Consider the following 22,675-nt stretch of genomic DNA (forward strand, 5'->3'; position numbering starts at 1 on the left):
TAGGCTCGATAATATTTACCCTACGTTCATAAGTGATGCAGAGAGGATTTCTGAAACCGCTATTAGCTTCTTCCAAAAAAAATTTTACATCACAATCATTCAAAATTTCCATAGGTGGCAAAGGCTCTGACGATGTTTTGAACTTGAACTTCATGCTAATAACAAATTCAGAAAGGTCAATAGAAATCACTTCTGCCACTTTTTCGACAAGTTGCTCAAGTGTAGTTGAATGTGGCACTTTAATACCCCGTATCTGAGTACCGGTAAATCTATATTTACCATTTTCCTGAGTCCATTCACCATTATACAATATAGGAACACGTATAGTTGCCATTAACGAGTGAAGACACTGCCATCATTACAAAAATTTTAGTAAAAAAAAATATGGATTAAGTGACTTACTCGACCTTATTACTTGACTTATTGATAACTTGACGTTTACTCGACTTATTTTTAAAAATTACTCGACTTAATACTTGACATTCAACACACTAACTCGACTTCTTACTTGACTTACTCAACTCATTTTTTACTCATCAAAATACTCGACTTACCCGACTTCTAACTCTACTTCTTTAAAAATTTACATAACTTTTACTTTAATTGTAATAAATTACTCAACTTTTACTTGATTTGTTATAAATATTACTCGACTTAATACTTGACATATTCAACTTGATCAAGTGACTTTTTGTTGAACATTATTACTCACCTCTTACCTAATGTGTTAAATAACTTACTTGACATTTACTCGACTTAATACTTGACTTATTCAATACACTTACTTGACTTTATTACGTGAATTTTTACTCAACATTATTACGTAGCTCTTACCCGACGTGTTAAAAAACTTACTTGACATTTACCTGACTCATTTAAAACATTACTCAACTTAATACTCGACTTATTCAATACATTTACTTTTTACTCGACTGAATGCTCAACTTACCAGACTTTATACCCGACTTTGTACTTGACTTATTCAATTGCCTTCACTTCTTACTCGACTAAATGCTCAACTTACCAGACTTCACACCCGACTTTATACTCGACTTCTTTAAAAATATTAATACTCGACTCAATGAACTTACCCAACTTAATACTCGACCTCTTTAAAAATTACATAAATCTTACTCCACTTGTTCAAAAAATTTACTTGACTTTTACTTATTACTTGACCCTTAATACTCGACTTATTTAATATGCTTACTCGACTCATTTAATATTCTTACTCGACTTCTTACCCGACCATATACTCGACTTATTTAATATGCTTACTCGACTCATTTAATATTCTTACTCGACTTCTTACCCGACCATATGCCCGACTTATTTAATATGCTTACTCGACTCATTTAATATTCTTACTCGACTTCTTACCCGACCATATACCCGACTTATTATTATGCTTACTCGACTTCTTACCCGACCATATACTCGACTCATTTAATATGCTTACTCGACTCATTTAATATTCTTACTCGACTTCTTACCCGACCATATACTCGACTTATTTAATATGCTTACTCGACTTCTTACCTGACCATATACTCGACTTATTTAATATGCTTACTCGACTCATTTAATATTCTTACTCGACTTCTTACCCGACCATATACTTGACTTATTTAATATGCTTACCTGACTTATTTAATATGCTTACTTGACTCATTTAATATTCTTACTTGACTTCTTACCGAATCATATACTCATTTAATATGCTTACTCGACTTATTTAATATTCTTACTCGACTTCTTACCCGACCATATACCCGACTTATTTCATATGCTTACTCGACTCATTTAATATTCTTACTCGACTTCTTACCCGACCATATACTCGACTTATTTAATATGCTTACTCGACTCATTTAATATTCTTACTCGACTTCTTACCCGGCCATATGCCCGACTTATTTAATATGCTTACTCGACTCATTTAATATTCTTACTCGACTTCTTACCCGACCATATACCCGACTTATTATTATGCTTACTCGACTTCTTACCCGACCATATACTCGACTCATTTAATATGCTTACTCGACTCATTTAATATTCTTACTCGACTTCTTACCCGACCATATACTCGACTTATTTAATATGCTTACTCTACTTATTTAATATGCTTACTCGACTTATTTAATATGCTTACTCGACTCATTTAATATTCTTACTCGACTTCTTACCGAACCATATACTCGACTTAGTTAATATGCTTACTCTACTTATTTAATATTCTTACTCGACTTCTTACCCGACCATATACTCGACTTATTTAATATGCTTACTCGACTTCTTACCTGACCATATACTCGACTTAGTTAATATGCTTACTCTACTTATTTAATATTCTTACTCTACTTCTTACCCGACCATATACTCGACTTATTTAATATGCTTACTCGACTCATTTAATATTCTTACTCGACTTCTTACCCGACCATATACTCGCCTTACTTATCTCCAATTCTTACTCGACTAAATTCTCGATTTACCCGACTTCGTACCCGACTTCTTCCTGCACTGATTCTTCAATCACTCATAACTTAAATGTAGTCTTAAATCCGTACATTCTATGAAATAGTGTGTGTGTGCAAGCACAAAAAATGAATAATGTACTACTAAAATTCCTAAATCATTAGCAAGTACACTTATAATGAAATGAAATCAAAACCTAACCATATAAATAGAATGTATTTCAAACATACCTTGATAATGCACCTTCTTAACTGTTTATTTTTATCAAAAACCTTTGTATTGGAGCTAAAGTCAAGTAAGGAAACTGTCAAATAATGAAATGGAGAGATATAAGGAAACTGTCAAAGAGGGAAAATGGTGAGAAGAGAAGAAAATAAAGAGGGAAATGTTGAGAAGAAAAATAGAGAATGGTGAGAGAAGCCCGAAAAAGAGAAGCCATGGGGGGAAGAAAGATGTGAATTCTTAGTTTTTTTAAGGTTATTTTGACTTTTCCTATCTTCATGAGGTATATGTATGTAATAGGGTATAAATTTGGCATTTAAGGGTAAATTGAGTATATTTAAATAAAAAACCCCAATTTAGTCATGTAAAATTGAATTTCCCAAACTTGGTTTACTCCTGTCTGAGCCATGTAAGCAATTTAACTTGAGGATATTTTAGTAATTTCATGTGACTATTAAGAGGGCATTCATGAAAATTTTAAAAAATTCAATTTTTAGGGTATTTAGATAATTTTGTAAGTTTGACGGTTTATCTGTTGCAATTGTCTAGTTTACAGAGAACCATTTCCTTTTAACTAATATTATGTGTTTATTTAAATATACCCTATTTGCCCTCAAATACCAAATCTATACCCTATTACATACATATGCCCCAAGAAGGTGGGAAAAGTAAAAAATACTCTTAAAAAAACCGTGAATCTAGACCATTTCTTCCTCTCATAGTTTCTTTCTCTCACCATTCTTTTCTCATGGTTTTCTCTTCTCACCATTTTTTCATTTCCAAAGGTTTTGTTCTCTCTCACCATTTCATTTCTTATCTCCAATACAAAGGTTTTTGATAAAAATAAATTGTTCAAAAGGTGCATTATCAATGTATGTTTGAAATGCAAACTTTTTGTATGCTTAGGTTTTGATTTGATTTCAATACAATTATAATTGCTAATGATTTATGAGTTTTAATAGTACATTATTCATTCTTGTACTAGCAGAAAATCTGTTGGATAAAATGTAAGGATTTAAGAATCAAATTAAGTTATGAATAATTGAAAAATCAGTCGAGGAAGAAGTCGAGTATGAAGTCAGGTAAGTTGAGAATTTAATTGAGTAAGAAGTGAATGAGATAAGTAAGTCAAGTATTTGGTCGAGTAAGAAGTTGAGTAAGTATATTAAATGAGTCATAGTATTAAGTGGAGTAATTTTTAAAATAAATTGAGTAAAAGCCGATTAATTTTTTTTTGAATAGGTCGAGTAAGAGTTATGTAATTTTTAAAGAGGTTGAGTACGAAGTCAGGTAAGTCTAATATTTAGTCGAGTAAGAAGTAAATGAGATGAATAAGTCGAGTATCTAGTTGAATATGAAGACGAGTAAGTACATTGAATGAGTTGAGTATTAAGTTGGCAAAAAGCTGAATAATTTTTTAAACAAGTCGAGCAAACGTCAAGTTTTTGAACATGTCGAGTAAGAACCAAGTAATAATGTTGAGTAAGAAGTCATTTTATAAATTCGAGTAAATATATTGAATGAGTCAAGTATTAAGTTGAGCAATATTTAAAATAAATCAAGTAAAAGTTGAGTAAGTTTTTTGAACAAGTCGAGTAACAGTTATGTTATTTTTTGAAAAAGTCGTGTACGGAGTCCTATAAGTCAAGTATTCAATCTAGTAAAAAGTAAAATAAGGGAGTTGAGTAAGTTGAATATCTAATCAAGTAAGAAGTCGAGTAAATATGTTGAATGAGTTGAATACTAAATCGAGTAATTTTTTAAACAAGTTGAATAAACATCAAGTATTATTTTTTTACTGCTTTTGATCTTACTTGACTTTGTGATTTAGAGAATTAGTTCAATTTTGTTATGATTTGATTGAGGTTATTTTTATATTTTCTCTGTGTGTGCGTGTGTATATATAATTAAATATTTTAATAGTTCAAGGTTTATTTTTTGTATTTTGAGGGAAATGGGGTATATCCCACGCAATTCCCTCTAATATTATTTCTTTTCTTGCTGGTAGAGACAACCACTTTGCCCCTCATAGCACTCAAGCATCTCTCTTTCACTCTCATTCTCTTTCTATACAAATGCCCACAAAGAGGAAAAAAATTTGTCTATTCACAAACCAAATTCAAAACAACAACAAGAAGAAGGAGATAGTGAAACGAGTGCTTCACGTAATTGTAGCAGCAGTAGTGAGTGTTTCGAAGAAACGGTGTCGTCATGGCGAGTTCGAGTGGGACCAAGAAAACGAGGGCCCCAACACCGCGTAGGCAGTCGAAGGCGATGAGTCAAGCCCAGAAAATGTTTGTCGACGTGGAGGACGAAGACAGCTCTGCCATTGACAGTGAGCTCGTGCCTTCGTCTTTGGCTGCTATTGCTCCCGTTCTTCGCGTCGCCAATCAAATCGAGAAGGATAATCCAAGGGTCGCTTATCTCTGTTAGTTTTTCTTCTTCTTTTGTCTCTCTTTATTTTATTTTTTTGATTGTCAATGTGATGTTATTGGCTGCTAGCTTATTGCTTGTCATATGTTGGATTCTGTTAATGTGTGTACTGTATCTTAGCTGCTAAGCAAATTAGTGGGTGTTTGGGGCACATGTTAATTTATAGAATCTATTAGAATTTGATTTTTTTTTTTTTTATCCGAAAGAAGTGCAATGTATATGTGGTGTCGTAGGTATGCTTAAATTATTGTATTTGTTTGTGAAACGATGTGCTTTCATTTTGGTGAGTTTGAGTTTGTTAGGCGCAAAGGTCAATGTGCGGTAAATGAAATTGTTCTATGCATGAGAGGTAAAAGAAATGTAAACCATGTGTTGTGTTGGTGAGACGAGTGAATGACAAAAATGGCGTATCAAAAGCCTTCCCCTCAAAGCATTTCTTGTATAATTTGGAAAAGGAGGACGAGTGCTCAGCATAATAATGCATGAAGGTAATATTTACTGCAGCAATTTGATCAGTAGATGCATTTTAAGCACGATGAATGCATATATGATGCTGGTTCTAAATTGGTGACAAAAGCTTCCGTAGCTGGAGCTAATTGGTCTGTCATGTAAATCTCCAAAGGTAACGGTTTACTTCCTGGGTCTGTGGTAGCCTTTGCAGTTTTCCTTGTCCTTATCATTTCTAGATGCAGAAAACAACTTACGGTTTTAAGTCCAGTGCTATATGTCTAGGTGGCCCAGGAAGAAATTTCATGGACTGTTGGTGAACATATTTTCTATATCATGAGTTCTTGGTTTTCAAAACACCTTTGTGTCGCTCCAGATAAGTTTGAATCTGAATCATGAGATGGCTTTTGATGCTCCTAATTAAGAACTCAAGACAACTCAAATATCTAGTCATAGTCCTCCTTATTTTCAAGGCATTAATTGAACACATGAATATAATGGCTTTTGGAGGGATTTTCTCTTGATTTTAACTCATTAATATCTTTTGATGTTTGTATGAACAAGAAATGTTTTCCTTTTGTGATTAAAATATTGTCTGCCAACAAAAGCAATATACCATGGTTGCTAGTGTTGGAATCTTTGCATTCCTTTTGCTGATGTTCTTTCTGATGGTTGCCTTAGGAATGATCTTCAGCCTTTGTTGATAGACCATAAATGATCTTCAGCCTTTTTTGATAGACCATAAATGTTACAGATTTTCCATTTTCTCATAAACAATCAACAGGTTCTATCTCGGGCACTCAAAAGCACCTCTTGACTTGAAAAAAAAAAATTTGTTATCTTATAGACCACTTTTAAATTCTTTGCTCCCATGCTTTGGTTTTTGTTCCCGGATTGATATATTGTATGTTTGGTCCGAAATATTTCGGACAGTGCTTCATTGAATTTAGTTAGGGATAGATATAATATCTTGGTCTTTCCTGGTTTCCATAAGAGGTCTATCTAACAAACTTCTGTTGTTTGTTTGGACATGAATGTTATAATCCTTGATGATGGAGCAGAGTTGAAAGTGGATTATATAGAAGAAAGGGCATCCAAACTTTTGCTTCTAATATTTTTTTTTTATTGTATCTTTTTAAATTATTCAGTTCTCACCTCACATCAGTCTAAGGGTTTATCTTAAATGTCTTTTTCTTTGTAGTTCTAAATTTTATTTTGTAAATTTACTTCTTACAATCAAAACAATTTTCATTTATTATTGGACAGACTTCAATTTACCCCTTACTTAAAATTTTCAATTTACCTCCCAAAAGTGTGAAAACATCAATTTGTCCCCATTTAATGTTAAGAAGATTAAAATAAAAAATCAACGCGCCCCCATTTGCCATCATCTTTTGAACAATGTAAATTAAAGTTTTCATACTTTTGGGGTGTCAAGGTGAAGTATAGGTGAATAACTTGTATTTCTATATCTCTGATCAGAATACAATAGTACAAATATATAGCTTTACAATGAACTAATTTAGGAAACTATCCTAGCTAATTGAGGAAAGTATCCTAGCTAATTGACAACTATACATGCAGCTATTCTAGGAAACTAGATCAATTGTAATAACTCTATTTTTGGACAATTTCCTCTGGTTTGAATTAATATCTTGCAACACTCCCCCTCAAGCTGGCTTGTAGATGTCTTCCATAGCTAGCTTGCTGACTAGTAGTTCAAAATGTCCCTTGTGTAGTCCTTTGGTGAGTATGTCTGCTATCTGTTGTGCGGTTGGTACATAGGGAACTCAGATTACCCCACTTTCAATTTTCTCCTTGATGAAATGCTTATCAACCTCAATATGCTTAGTTCTATCATGCAGAATTGGATTGTGGGCAATAGAGATGGCAGCTTTGTTATCACAGTAAATCTTTATGGGAAGAGACACTGGAATCTTTAAATCTGCAAATAGTCTCTTTATCCATATTGCCTCGCAAATTCCATGTGCGAGTGACCCGAACTTTGCCTCAGCACTGCTCTGAGCCACAACACTTTGTTTTTTGCTCTGCCATGTAACGAGATTTCCTCCAATAAAGGTGCAGTAGCCTGAAGTTGATCGCCTGTCAGTTGAGCTACCAGCCCAATCTGCATCTGTATAGACTTCAATTTGAAGGTTGTCCCGTTTCTGGAACATAAGACCCTTTCCAGGGGTTCCCTTTAGATATCTTAGTATCCCATAGGCTGCATCAAAGTGTTCCTGTCCTGGTGAGTGCATGAACTGACTTACCATGCTTACAGCGAAAGCTATATCAGGACGTGTATGTGACAAGTAGATCAATTTCCCTACTAGTCTCTGAAATTTCTCCCTATCAATCACATCTTCAGCTTTAGCAGGATGAAGTTTTAAGTTGACTTCAATGGGAGTCTCAGCAGCCTTACAACCCAGAAAACCTGTCTCTTTGAGAAGATCAAGAATGTATTTTCTTTGGTTTACAAAGATACCTTCCTTCGATCTTGCAAATTCCATACCAAGGAAGTATTTTAGCACACCCAAGTCCTTGATCTCAAAATCTCGTGCCATTTTCTCCCTCAGATCTGTCAACTCTTTAGGATCATCACTTGTTAGAATTATATCATCCACATCTCAAAATCTCGTGAAATTTATCCTTTATTATTCAACAAAAAGAAAAGAAGAGAAAAGGAAACACTAAATGAGTTCCACAACTGAATGGCTTTGCACCAGTATTTGGCTTTTTGTTCTGCTCACCAGTGATAAATACACACCATTTTCATGAGAAAGTGGGTACTACTGCTCTCAGGAATAGAAATTCACTTTTCCTAGAAAAAAAAAAAGTTTTATAAAGTTTTTCACCTCGAATTAATGTTGCATAAGATGCAATATCTATTTTCTTTTTTATTCTACTGCATACTACATTATTTTAGTAAGTGTCTTTTGTTTTTTGCTTTATTTATAATTGTGTGTTTGTGTTTTCTTTGGCTTAATTTTGTCTAAGACAAAGGTACTTTCAACATGCTTCTATGGTTGAAATTTACTTTGATTGTGACGTCAGTATATTTTTTTCAACCAGGTCGCTTCCATGCATTCGAGAAGGCTCATAGGATGGATCCACCATCAAGTGGACGTGGTGTCCGGCAGTTTAAGACCTATCTTGTGCATAAACTCGAGAAGGTAGATCTAATAGTTATTGCTGGTTTTTATAATTGTTATTTTTTTTTCCTTCCTTTTGTCATTGAAGTACAGTCCTTTTTTTTAAAAAAAAAATTGTTTTTAAGACTTGTCTTAAATACTATTGTTAGCCGATGAGCTTAAGCTTTTGGGTTAAGTAGTTTCTCTAATATGGTATCAGTGCCAAGGTCTCAAGTTCACTTTCCCCTACATGCAATCTCTCTCATGTATTTCTTCAATTTCCTGGATCACTTTTGATTTTTGGTTTCCTGGTGAGGAAGGTTGTTAAGATTTATTGTAATACTATTATTGGGCCATTATCTATGAGCTTAAGCTTTTGGTCAAGCGGTTTCTCTAGCACATGTTAATCGTCTAAATGATTTCTCTCATTGTTTGGTATGTATAGCAGTATAGAAGTTAGACCACCTCTAGTAACTTTTCTAATGGTTTGGTTCTCTGAAAAATTTGAATATGGGTATTAATGGGGTTACAATCTGGAAGTTTGGCCCAAAAGGCCATTACCTCATCCTCATCTTGCCAAAATAGGTCCTGGAGGGGATGTACAAATGCGGTCTTATCCTTTCAACCTTTTATATGATATGACCTCTCTCAAGACTTGAATTCTGTAGTTAACATCTGCAGCCAGGGAATTTTTAACTTGCAGTTGTCTAATGTTAATAATTCTTTGTAATCTTGCATTCTACTATTTAGAGTAACTGCTTCTTTTGATATATATTTATCTTTATCATCTTTTAAGAAAGACTTGAAAGCTGGTGGTCACCACTGAATAGGCATTGTAGGAGTTCATAGATAAAATTTATAGAGACTGTAATCTCCATTTGCAATGTATATTGATGGTTATCTTATTTATTGTCTAAGCTATGCAAAGGAATTCATTGGCTAAGTATTTCAATACATCTTACTAGCTCTGTTTTTCTTTCTTTCTCTAATTTTTTTTTTTTTGAATACATATCGGGTTTCAAAACTGATGTTGAGACTAAAATCCAATGACGTTTCAAGAAATCCAAAATGAAAGATTTGTCATGTCTTAAATTTCTATTTGTTGCAGGAGGAAGAAGAAGCACAACATCAGCTTGCAAGAACTGATCCAAAAGAAATCATATTGTATTATTGGAATTTCTATAACAAAAATATTAAAGAAGGCCAATATACAAAAGAACCGTAAGGCATGATTTTAGATTGTTGACATGCCCACTTCAGCTAAGCACCATAGTCATTGTCTTGATCTTTTTCGTTTTTGCTTCTTGTTGAAGGGAGGAGATGGCTAATATTTTGCAGATTGCATCAGTTCTGTATGATGTGCTGAAAACAGTTGTTCCTCCACAAAGAATCGACGATCAGGTTTGATTTGTATAATATCAGTTTCATAACATATATTTTTAAGTTCATATTTTCATATGGAAAGTACTGAAATCGTTAATTCACAATTGATTTGTCCTTGCAGACCCACAGTTATGCTCAAGATGTTCAGAGTAAAAGAGAACAATGTGAAAACTATAACATTCTTCCACTAAAGGCTATTGGGGCCAAGGCAGCAATTATGGAACTTCCAGAGGTTGCATATATGAAGTATTTGTTATCTTGTTTTTTCTTATGCTCATTAAATTTATCCATAATTCTTTTTTATCCTCCCCGTGGGAATATAGATCAAAGCTGCACTTCATGCTCTGCAAAATGTGCAAAACCTTCCCAAGCCTAGTGTTCATTCAACCAATGCTCCTCATGACTTTCCTGAGGAAAGGAGCAAATCAATTTTTGATATACTCGATTGGCTTTCATCCGTTTTTGGGTTTCAGGTAATTAATTCTAGAATCCCCCCTTTCCCTTTTATTCTTCTTAATTACTACTAGAGTCCCTCTTTTTCCTTTATTTTTTTTTTCTATCTACATGTCACATGCTGTAGGCTTTAGTTCATTGGTTATTAAGCTTAACTCTATTCTTAGTCCACTGTTAGAGATGGCTAACGGGCCCATCAAAGGAAGCCCAGGCCTGCTCATGCTTGTGCCATGTCGTGTTGTGCCTAATTTTTTTTTCTATTAGGCTCGGCCTGGCACACGTGCCGTGCCCACTCGTGCTGTGCCTACACGTGACGTGCCTAGGAAAAAAGGCCACTAAGCTTTTTTCCTTTTTTATTTTTTTTAGAGCTCATGCTAAGTTGTTGTCTTTTTTTTTTTTTAAGCGTATGTACTTTTTTGGATCCACGTGCCTTTATTCAAATTTAATAGAATCAAAAATTCAAAACTCAACTCCATTTTCAATATTAATAAATTAATAATAATAAGAGAACGTAATATTAGTTATTAAGTTTGACTCTATGGTATTATAATTCTTTTTTAGTACTTAACAACAACAATAATAATAATTTTTTGAAGGGTTAACTTAATTGTTAACTTGGAATTACGCAGAGTCATTTATCATAGTTTATAATAATATTAATACATATTTATAAAATCATGATATTTATAATTTTATTTATTAAAATAATGATATCAGTTATTTATTAATAAATTATAAACATAAATCAATTATAATTTTTTTGAAACTAAGAATTAAATAAATTTAAAAAACTTGAGCTAATAAAATATAATAAAAGATTCAATTTCAAGTTATTTATAAAATCATAAAATTTTAAGTTTACTTTCATTAAAAAATGAAACGTGCTTATTGCGTGTTTTTTCGCGTGTCGTGCTTTGACCCATCTCTAATCGTGCCGTGTTTTTAAAGCCCACGTGCCTAAAATTCTAAGCCCGGCCCAACCCACGTGTGTGCCGTGCAGTGCCGCGTGCTCTACTGAAACATTCTCATGCCGTGCTGTGCTGTACGGACACGTGCCGTCCACCCCATTGACCACCTCTATCCATTGTATAGGATCCCACTATATCATATCAAAAATTGATCATAAACCTCAGACTTAAAGAAGGAGAGTCAACTTGTGGGTATTTATTCAATTATTGTACAAGACTTGTTTGGGGTTACTCAACCCCATCTTATTCCTGTTTAGCTCGCTTGATTGAGCCCCATCTAATCAAAAAAAAAAAAAGGAGAGTCAGCTCTTCTCTTGAAGCAATGCACTTCGGGAATTTCTTCTCCCACCCCACTCCTTCTAAGTTCTAACTTAGTAACTAGGACAGAGGTATCACTTTTACCAGTTGAGTAATAGAGATTCAACTTTCTAAGCCTCATATTCAGATTTGTTAGGATTTATTTACGAATCTTTTCCTCATATTATGTCCTACCAGAGTCATTTTGCTTGTAGCCTCTTTAGAACTAAACATTCTGTTCTCTTCCAATACTCTAGGCATGTATTTCTTGATCTGTTTCTTTCTCCTTTTCTTTAAGACCACTTCAATAAAGTCTCTCCTCTATGTTGAAGGATTCTGGGTCCATGTTGGATATAACCAAAAGAAAATCATAATCAACTGATTCCCATAGCCCCTAGTCTACTTTTGAAAAATCTATTCATTTTGTATCTTGTCAATCCTTTTGTTCCTCTATTCCATCTTATCATCCATTATTTGGCCACATCCATTTTAGAGAACCATTATTTCTTTACTACATCAAACCAAGTTCCCTGAAGTGTAACTGAAGCTTTGACTGTTTATAAATATTTGTCTTCTACCCCATGGGAATTTTAAAATTATGTAATTGGTTGAACTACTTTTGGGATATTGGTTGCAGCGATATTTAGACCAATAGCAAAAGCAGCAACAATTCAATGCTGTCAAGCAGATCTTCCCCCACGTGTCAGAGCGCATTCAAGGTCACCTCGGTACATGCAAGTGAATCAGATCTGGGCGTACTCATCTTTAGAGAACCTGCGGGTTAATACAACTTCCACCTTGGTCTAGATTCACTAGATACAGTTTTGAGTTTCTTATCAAAAGAAAAAAGTTGAACTTCTCTAGCCATCCACCTCACTTTAATTCTGTGGGTTTCTACAATTACATAATTCTCTAATTGCATAGATATACTATCCTCCTTGCTTTACTTCTGTGGTCAATATTTGCCTCGGTCTCTGTTGTTTATAAATAATTGAATTAAGATAACTTAAAAATGGGCACTTTATGGTTATAAGTTTTCACCATATTCCAGTAAATTTCATCTTATTCTTACCTAACCTAAAACCCTTAGACGTGTAACATTATCCCTTGATAGCTCCAGCTTGTGTATACTTATCATCATGGTTTGATCTATATATATATATAAAATGTTGTCTGTGAATTACATGTATATCTTAAAAATTGAATGAATTTCTGTTGAGGAAAGCATCTAAAACTTTTTTTTTTTTGTTTCATGCATCTTACTGGAACTTGAAGAAAGGAAATGTAGCGAATCAGAGGGAGCACCTAATACTGCTGCTTGCCAATATGGATGTACGAAAAAGGGATCTTGTAGTTTATACGCAGGTATATACTGTTCTACTGGCCCACTTAATGCTTTCTGATGTCTTAGATTCTTTCAATACACTTAACATATTTCTTAATTATATTCCTTATTTCATCATATCCTGAAGATTGACAAAAGCTTATTTCAGCTTAGGAGCAGCACTGTACAGAAGTTGATGGATAAAATCTTCAAGAACTATTGGTCATGGTGTAAGTACTTGTGTTGTGAACAAAATACTAGGTAAGTTATCGTGTTGCTTTCCAAAATTATAAGCTTGAACCATGGATTAGTGAATATTTTACACACTACCATAGTGTGTACAACAAGATGACACTTAGGTTTTGCAGATAGTGAGAGGATTGTTTTCACTTTGCAGGATTCCTCAAGGTTCTCACAAACAACAGCTGCAGCTTATCTACATTGGGCTTTTTCTTCTTATCTGGGGTGAAGCTTCAAATATTCGGTTTATGCCTGAATGCATTTGCTACATCTTCCATAAAGTAAGTTTACTGTCACTGAATACGATTGTTGATCTGAGTATTCTCTATCTGTTGGCTGGAACTAGTTTCTTTGTGTATTAGACTAGTTGAACTGTGAATCTTCAGTCAACTGATGATGAAGTGTTGCTTGCTTGTTTGTCAATTATTATTGTACAGTTTTGTCTTCAGTCCTTTGGCTGTTCTTACTCTAGCTGATCTCTGCATCAATCTCTTGAAAGAAAATTATTAAGTAATTACTCATTAGCATGCATATATATTTGAATTTTGTGGAAGAGGAGGTTGGACAGAAATATGAGGTCTTCTCACTTTAAAAGGATCGTTGACTTAGATGTCTCTTTCATATGTTTAACCTGTTAAACCTGGGGTATGCACTGGCAATTTTGACAAGCATGTGTGAGTTTATGACTCACTATTTCTCACTGTAATTTGAGTGACCTGAACCGCCTATCACATTTGGCCATATTTTCCTACTAGTCATTATTCACATTTCTAGATGGAATTTCCCAAAACTATATGACATAGACATTGTAGCAGTAACAGCCCACTCGTACACATTTATATGCTCCTATCGTTTCTAATAATGTTAATCAGATTTCTTTCATTTGTTTCTGAGAAAATTATTGAAGAAATATGTATCTCATTTTCTTATTTTTACAATAGGGTTACACAATACATATATATAGATTCTAAACTACATAATGTGCTAGAGTAGGAAAGTAAACAACTAACTGCAGACCAAGAAACTAGGAAACAAACTCTATCTAAAAAACTGAAATTCTGTCCCTATCTTTTTTCTTTTCTATCCCTATCTTTTTTCCTTAAAAATAGGATAGAAAACAAGTGACTTTTCCACACTCCCCCTTAAGTTGGTTCGAAGATATCAATAATTCCAAGCTTGCTAGTTAGTGACTCAAAGCTTGATTTATGAAGTCCTTTAGTAAGAATATCAGCTAACTGCTTTGTTGTTGGAACAAAGGTCATGCATATCAAACCACTTTCTATTTTCTCCTTGATAAAATGATGATCCACTTCAACATGTTTAGTTCTGTCATGATGAACAGGGTTATGAGCAATGTTTATTGCTGCCTTGTTGTCACAATACAACTTCATAGGAACATCAATGATAATCTTCAATTCTTCAAGTAGCTTCTTTAACCACAAAAGTTCACAAATACCATGTGCTACTGCTCTAAATTCAGCTTCAGCACTGCTTCTTGCAACCACTGATTGCTTCTTACTCCTCCAAGTTACCAAGTTTCCTCCTACAAATGTGCAATACCCTGAAGTTGACCTTCTATCAATAACAGATCCAGCCCAATCTGCATCAGTATATACTTCAACTTGCAGATTGTTATTTTTCTTGAATAGCAGGCCTTTTCCGGGAGTTTTTTTCAAGTACTTGAGAACCTTGTAAACAGCTTCTAAGTGCTCTTTACATGGAGAGTGCATAAATTGACTAATAACACTTACTGCAAAGGCTATGTCTGGCCTAGTATGAGACAAGTATATCAACTTACCAACCAACCTTTGGTAACTTTCTCTATCCACTGATTTTCCTTCAATTGCATATCCCAATTTGTGATAAGGATCAATAGGAGTGTCTCCAGGTTTGCATCCCAACATGTTAGTTTCCTTGAGCAAGTCTAAATTATATTTCCTTTGAGAAACAAAAATGCCTTTACTGGATCTTGGAATTTCCATGCCCAAAAAATATCTTAAGGGTCCAAGGTCCTTCATCTCAAATTCTCTAACAAGAACCTTCTTGAGATTTTCCATTTCTATTACATTGCTTCCAGTCAAGATGATATCGTCTACATATACAATGAGGATCACAACACTACCATCAATGAAGTGTTTAAAAAACATTGTATGATTTGCTTGACTCTGTAAATATCCAAAGTTATGAACAGATTTGGTAAATCTGTCAAACCTAGCTCGAGGAGATTGTTTTAAGCCGTAAAGTGATCTTTTCAACTTGCACACTTTTTCAATACCATATTCATTCTCAAAACCTGGTGGTAGATCCATAGATACCTCTTCTTCAAGCTCTCCATTAAGAAACGCATTCTTAACATCTAACTGTTGTAGTTGCCATCCTAAGCTTGCTGCAAGAGACAACAAAACCCGAATGGAATTCATCTTTGCCACTGGAGCAAATGTTTCTTGGTAGTCAATGCCATATGTTTGTGTAAAACCATTCGCGACAAGCCTAGCTTTGTACCGCTCAAGTGACCCATCTGCTCTGTATTTAACTGTAAAAACCCACTTGCAACCCACTGGTTTTTTTCCTTCTGGTAATTTGACTAGTTCCCAAGTTTTGTTTTTTTCTAGAGCTCTCATCTCTACATACACAGCATCTCTCCATTTTGGAATAGAAAGAGCATCTTGTACAGATTTTGGAATTGCTATGACAGACAGGTTAGCTGCAAAAGCTCTAAAAGATGGAGATAATCTATGATATGACACATACTTAGAAATTGGATGAAGAGTACAAGACCTAGTTCCTTTTTGTAGTGCAATTGAAACATCTAGATCATTTGTAGTTTCTAAAACAGATTCTGAAATAGGATTAGAATGAATGTTACCTGCAAGTTCCAAGTTGCCTGTGTTTGGATCCGAGTCTTGGCAGTGAGGAGAGGAATGATGATTTGACCTTTTCGAATTCCGTCATGTGTAGACTTGAAGCTCTGGTTCTGGAACTCTCTCTAATGATTCTTCATTATTCACAATTGATGGCATTGTAGAATGAACAGGAGGTACACAAGACATAATAGGCATTGGAAGAGATAATTCCCAAAAATGATCTTCCTGAGTATGATTCTCCCCCTGAAGAGAAGTTTTGGGAAAGAAATATCTATTTTCAAAAAATGTGACATCCATTGTGACGAAGAATTTTTTAGACAATGGATCATAACATCTGTAGCCTTTTTGAGTAGGAGAATAGCTAAGAAATACACATTTTAAAGCTCTAGGATCAAGTTTGCTCTTGTTCTGTGTATGAACGTGAACAAAAGCAATGCACCCAAAAATCTTGGGTGGTAAAGATGTGAAAAACTTAGCGGTAGGATAGAATTTTGTGAAAACATTTAATGGAGACTGAAAATTAAAGATTCAGGTAGGCATACGATTTATCAAGTATGATGCTGTGAGAATGGCTTCACCCCAAAACTATTTTGGTACCCTATTTGTGAACATAAGAGAGCGTGCAACTTCTAACAAGTGTCGATTTTTCCATTCAGCAATACCATTTTGCTAAGGAGTATCTACACAAGAGGATTGGTGCACAATGCCATTTTCCATGAAATAATGACCAAGGGTAGTAGAAAAATATTCTCTCCCATTGTCAGTTCTAAAGACTTGGATTTTTGCTTGAAATTGTGTTTGAATCATGGTATGAAAGGTTTTAAAAATTGTTGCAGTTTCTGATTTTTCTTTAAGCAAGTAGACCCAACAAACACGAGTGTGGTCATCAATAAAAGTTATGAACCATTTAGCCCCCGAAATGTTTGTAACACGAGAGGGTCCCCAAATATCATTGTGTATGAGAGAAAAAGGTGCAGATTTTTTATACGACTATGAAGGAAAAAATGCACGATGACGTTTGGACAATACACAAATTTCACACTGAAACAAAGAAGGATTTTTATTCTTGACCAGCAAAGGAAACAAATGTTGTAAATAAGAAAAACTAGGATGACCTAATCAGAGATGCCACAACATTATTTCATCTTCAATAGAGAAAGTTAGTTCATTATTTGCTGCCTGAGCTTCTCCACACAAACTAACATCCTCCTCGAAGTAGTACAAACCATCTACCTCTCTAGCACTGCCAATCTTCTTCCCCGAACACAGGTCCTGAAATTCACAATAGGAAGGAGAGAATTTAGCAATGCAATGAAGATCCTTGGTAATTTTGCTAACATATAAAAGATTACAAGACAAATTAGGAACATGAAGAACAGATGTTAACACCAAATTTGTGGAGATAGGAATAGATCCTTTTCCTGCTACAGAAGATAGTGAACCATCAGCAATTTTAATTTTTTGACTACCAGAACATGGAATATATGAAGAAAATAATTTAGAATGGCTGGTCATATGATCGGTTGCTCTTGAATCGATGATCCATGGATCTTTTTTCTCATAAACAACTCCTAAAGCAGTGAAATTATTACCTTTCTGGGCTAAAGAACTAGAAGATGAAGGATTTGGGAGAGATTGTGACTGATTAAGAAACTTGTACAGTTGCTCTAACTGCTCTTTAGTGAAGAGTTGAGATTCGGATTCTCCAGTGTTGATTGTCGGCTTATTTTCCCCAAAAACTTGAAAACCTTGACTATGTTTACCAAAGAATTTATTGTTTTTTAGATTTGGAGGTTTTCCATGAAGCTTCCAACATGCATCTTTGGTATGTCTTGGCTTGTGACAATAATCACATCAAACTCTGTCTTCTCATCACTTTTCTTCAAGTTTTTTGTTCCCCCAATCGGTGGAGCTTTTGGTGTAACAGAGATCAAGGCTGAGTTCTCTGCTGAAGAACCTCCCATCATCACCACATTCTTTCTACTTTCTTCTCTTCTTACATAAGAAAACAGTTCCCTGGTAGAAGGAAGAGGTTCCTTGCCAAGTACTCGCCCACGGACTTCGTCAAGGTCTGAACTCAAACCTGCTAATAATTCAAATACACGCTCTTTTTCTAACATCTTCTTGTATTTAGCACTATCAACAGCACATTACCACTCGCCATCATAGTACTGATCTAACTCTTGCCATAAGCCCTTCAAAATATTGTAGTATTTAGTCACTCCTTGACTACCTTGTTTGGTTTCTCAAATTCTGGTTTTCAGATCATAAATCTGAGCAGAATTTCCCAAATCAGAATAGGTCTCGGTGACAGCATCCCACAAATCCTTTGCTGTTGGCAGAAACAAGTTTGACCTATCTCCGATTCCATTGAATTCACTAACCATGACATGATCATTGAGTTGTCAGTATCCCAAGTTTGAAACTTTGGGTCTTCTTCAGTTGGTTCTTTAATTGAACCAGTAAGGTAACCAATCTTCCCTTTACCTCTGATAAACATCTTCACAGATTGGGACCACTGAAGAAAATTTTGACCATTCAATTTATGGATTGTGATCTTAAGTGATGGACTATCATTAGAAACATAACTTGATGGTTGTAGATGCCGTTGCAATTGCTCTGAAGATAACTCAGAAGTTTCTTGCTCGGTATACTTTGACATTGGTATTCAAATAGAATTGAAAACTAAATCCAAGAAACAAAGAGCGGCTCTGATACCATGAGAAAATTATTGAAGAAATATGTATCTCATTTTCTTATTTTTACAATAGGGTTACACAATGTGCTAGAGTAGGAAAGTAAACAACTAACTGCAAACCAAGAAACTAGGAAACAAACTCTATCTAAAAAACTGAAATTCTATCCCTATCTTTTTTCCTTAAAAATAGGATAGAAAACAAGTGACTTTTCCACAGTTTCTTATCATAACTAATGGTTTTTCATGAACATATGTGTCATGAAATTTTACACAATAGGAATATCCATAATGAGTGATTAGGTAAAACTCCATGATTATATAAGCAATCTTATTCAATTATAATGAGTGATAAACTATATTAGGTTACAAATTACTATATATCTAGAACCAAATTCGGGATTGGGACTGGGGTCTAGCATGATTTTACAGAATTTATTTAACGTTTTGTTGCATGTCCAAAACAACTGTTGTTTGGCAATTTTACTGTGTGGCTCATGGTTAATATGATATCAGTTTTCTACACTGTCAGTCTCATTCCTTTTAATGTCTTACATCTTCTGCGTCACTGAAAATAATCCGGGTTTTATTTCCTGATTATCTAAGATGGCAGAAGACGTTAATGGACTTTTGTTTGGCAATGTACATCCTGTCACTGGAGACACATACCATCGTAGCCAAACGGCTGCACCTGATGAAGAAAAATTTCTGCGGACTGTTATAACCCCCATCTACCAGGTGTTGCACAAGGTAATTATTGTTTTGCTGTATTGCACATATTGTCTTTTTCAACACTTTCAGGCTTTGTACATGAATATTGATTATATTTGGTGGAAAAAGGAAGCCAAGAGAAACAATGGGGGAAAGGCAAGCCATTCAAGGTGGAGAAACTATGATGATTTAAATGAATACTTTTGGTGAGTTTTCTGGTAGTAACTTCTTGTTCTTACTTCATCAGACAATTATTATCTGAAACGCCACAAAACCCCAACAATTGTTTTCAGGTCCAGCAAGTGTTTAAGTCTAAAGTGGCCAACGGGCCTCAAAGAAGAATTTTCTGTTCATTCAGATGTGGTATCGCCTGCAGATGAGGCTCATTCCCTTATTTATTCATTTGTTTTTTTACAGGAAACAAAGAAACTAGTATTAATAAGAACAATAATTACAAAATGTGAACAATGAGTCCACAAAGAAAGAACCCGTAAAAAGATCACTAGAAGATCGGTATAGTTGAGAGCAAATCAGATGACAAAATAAGCATAGGATCTAAAAGACTATGAAAGCTTTACAACAAAAACATATTCAAAACCTCAGAATTAACCCAAAAAAAAAAAAAAAAATCTTGAAATTCCTTGTTACAAAGAGATGTTCATTCCTCTCTTGCACTGTTTTCAATTTTTTTTTCTATTTTTAAATGCTAAGGTAGGTTCTTATTGTATTTGTCATCTTGTACTGTTATATTCAGAGTACTGTGTTTCTTATAGAAGAAGTATTCTTGGTTAATGATTTCCAAGAATCATAAATACAAAAATTCGTTAATTTATCTTTTGATTCCTTGAGTTAGAGATAAGTTTGATCACTAGTTGATGATATGATGTCACACTAAAAATCACGTCTTAAATGCATTTGACTTTGTCTTGTTTACACCTACAAAAATCATATGTTTATTAAGTTGATTGAAAAGTGCTCGAAATAGTTGGGTAAATAATTTTGTGATTAAAAGAGTATTTCAACCTGCATTACGTGTCTTCCTTTCACAATTGAATTATTTTAAATTGTAACAGAAAAGGATGAGAATAAGGAAGTCACCATCAAGAAAAAAGATTACAATTATTGGAAGATCATGTTGATTGTGTTTATACTGAAATTAATGGTTAAATGTTGCAATATTATTCTTAAATGACAAATTCTATTGCACACTTGCTTTTAATTTGTTGCAAAACTGAAAAGTGATAGTGTGTTGAAGTTTTAGCCGCTGGATTTTGCTCACGCTAATTTAGACGGGGAGAAAAGTACTTGTAACGGTGGTTAGGCAATTCATTTTTTGAAATTTGAACCATCATATTGAGCATAGTAGATATATAGAATCAAAATGATAGCAAACTAATGTTTTCTGCTTTTCTTTCTCTTAATTGGTTTGACATATTTGTCACCTAGATTATTGCAATGAATTCCCTGTACTGGTATTATGTTTCTTTATTTATTATTTAGTTTTTTAGTATTTAAGGTTCGTATGTTTGCTTGCAGATGCCTAACAAAGTACCTGCTTCAAAGAGCATGCCTAAGACTAATTTTGTTGAAGCTCGCACATTTTGGCACCTTTATAGAAGTTTTGACCGAATGTGGATATTCTTTATAATGGCTTTCCAGGTGGCATGGTTGTGTGTGAGTGTGATAATTATTTTACCTTTTTCGGAAAACTTAATTGTGTTTTTGAATTTATGGCTTTTAGGCTATGGTAATTGTTGCATGGACTCCTGATGGATCACCGGCTGCACTTTTTGATGAGGATGTGTTCAGAAGTGTACTGACCATTTTCATTACTCAAGCTTTTCTTAATTTGCTCCAAGGTATTGTTGATATACGATTAAAAGTTAGTATTTGTTTCTCCATCTCATTAATTAGTTCTTGTTGCCTGCTTGTAATCATACACAGAATGAAACTTAGCTATATGATGTCTCTGCTTTTTAGCAATTTTGAATCTTGATTATGTTGCAGTGCAACAGTTATAGCTCTGCCGATACATGCTGTTGCCAACAGCATGTTGTAGAATGATACAAACTTAGTCAAAGGTTTCTTACTTTCCTACTCATTTTCCTGCAGCTGCATTGGATATAGCCCTCAGCTTCAATGCTTGGAGGAGCTTGAAATTTACCCAAATACTAAGGTACCTTCTGAAATTTGCAGTTGCAGCTGTGTGGGCAGCGATTCTGCCAATTTGTTATGCCAGTTCTGTGCAGAATTCAACCCGACTAGTGAAATTCTTCAGCAACTTGACTGAAAGTTGGCAGAGCCAGGGATCTTTGTATAATTATGCTGTTGCAATTTATTTGATGCCCAATATATTGGCTGCTCTTCTATTTTTCCTTCCACAATTCGAGAGAATTATGGAGCATTCAAGCTCACACATCGTCACACTTTTTATGTGGTGGGCTCAGGTAAGAATATCTAGAATGGTTATCTTTCACTGATTTTGTTCTTATTTCTCTTTCTTGCCTTTTGAATTTCATTTCTGTAAATTGAATAAGTGTTCTTTTTGTATATTTTATTATGTTGCAGCCAAAACTGTATGTAGGAAGAGGCTTGCATGAGGGCATGTCCCAACTTCTGAAGTAAGATAAGAAGATGCTTTTGGTTTCCATTTCTTTTTCCCTTTATCTATATTGGGGTTTGGGACTTGGGTGGATTTAAAGTCTTGTGTCATGATGTGGATGTGCCTCTTCTCCATTAACAGATTAAATTTCATGTTCCAGGTATACATTGTTTTGGATCCTGTTGCTCATCTGCAAGCTAGCATTTAGCTATTATGTGGAGGTGATTTGTTCTTATCTATGTTAAAGCAATTAGTACCTCTATGGTTCAAATTTATGCTGAAGTTAGTGCAAGCAAATTGGGTAGATGCTTAAAATAAAGTGAAGATGCATTCATGAAGTTATTGACGCATATAAATACTTTTGTCTGCATGTGTCTATGAGCTTATGTATCTAAAATTCATTTAAATTAGTATTTATACATAT

The 22,675-nt window shown here is 34.4% G+C and overlaps 1 protein-coding gene across 2 annotated transcripts in view; it reads left to right on the forward strand.

Moving 5' to 3' along the window:
• The first annotated feature begins 4,658 nt into the window (after positions 1-4,658).
• The window catches only part of LOC18045597 (callose synthase 7), a 29,523-nt gene continuing 11,506 nt past the window's right edge, over positions 4,659-22,675 (forward strand). For both annotated transcript variants that reach the window (XM_024185753.1, XM_024185754.1), the window contains exons 1-17: positions 4,659-5,131; positions 8,656-8,756; positions 9,823-9,935; positions 10,028-10,115; positions 10,219-10,329; positions 10,421-10,570; positions 13,091-13,180; positions 13,309-13,400; positions 13,537-13,660; positions 19,545-19,688; positions 19,779-19,855; positions 19,943-20,012; positions 21,186-21,308; positions 21,391-21,508; positions 21,762-22,096; positions 22,218-22,270; positions 22,412-22,472. In XM_024185753.1, coding sequence (XP_024041521.1) covers positions 4,915-5,131; positions 8,656-8,756; positions 9,823-9,935; positions 10,028-10,115; positions 10,219-10,329; positions 10,421-10,570; positions 13,091-13,180; positions 13,309-13,400; positions 13,537-13,660; positions 19,545-19,688; positions 19,779-19,855; positions 19,943-20,012; positions 21,186-21,308; positions 21,391-21,508; positions 21,762-22,096; positions 22,218-22,270; positions 22,412-22,472 — 2,067 coding nt within the window. In that variant the 5' untranslated portion in view covers positions 4,659-4,914. The remainder of the gene's footprint in view (positions 5,132-8,655; positions 8,757-9,822; positions 9,936-10,027; positions 10,116-10,218; positions 10,330-10,420; positions 10,571-13,090; positions 13,181-13,308; positions 13,401-13,536; positions 13,661-19,544; positions 19,689-19,778; positions 19,856-19,942; positions 20,013-21,185; positions 21,309-21,390; positions 21,509-21,761; positions 22,097-22,217; positions 22,271-22,411; positions 22,473-22,675) is intronic.

The sequence above is a fragment of the Citrus clementina genome, unplaced genomic scaffold (assembly GCF_000493195.1).
Source record: "Citrus clementina cultivar Clemenules unplaced genomic scaffold, Citrus_clementina_v1.0 scaffold_4, whole genome shotgun sequence".
NCBI lineage: Eukaryota > Viridiplantae > Streptophyta > Magnoliopsida > Sapindales > Rutaceae > Citrus > Citrus x clementina.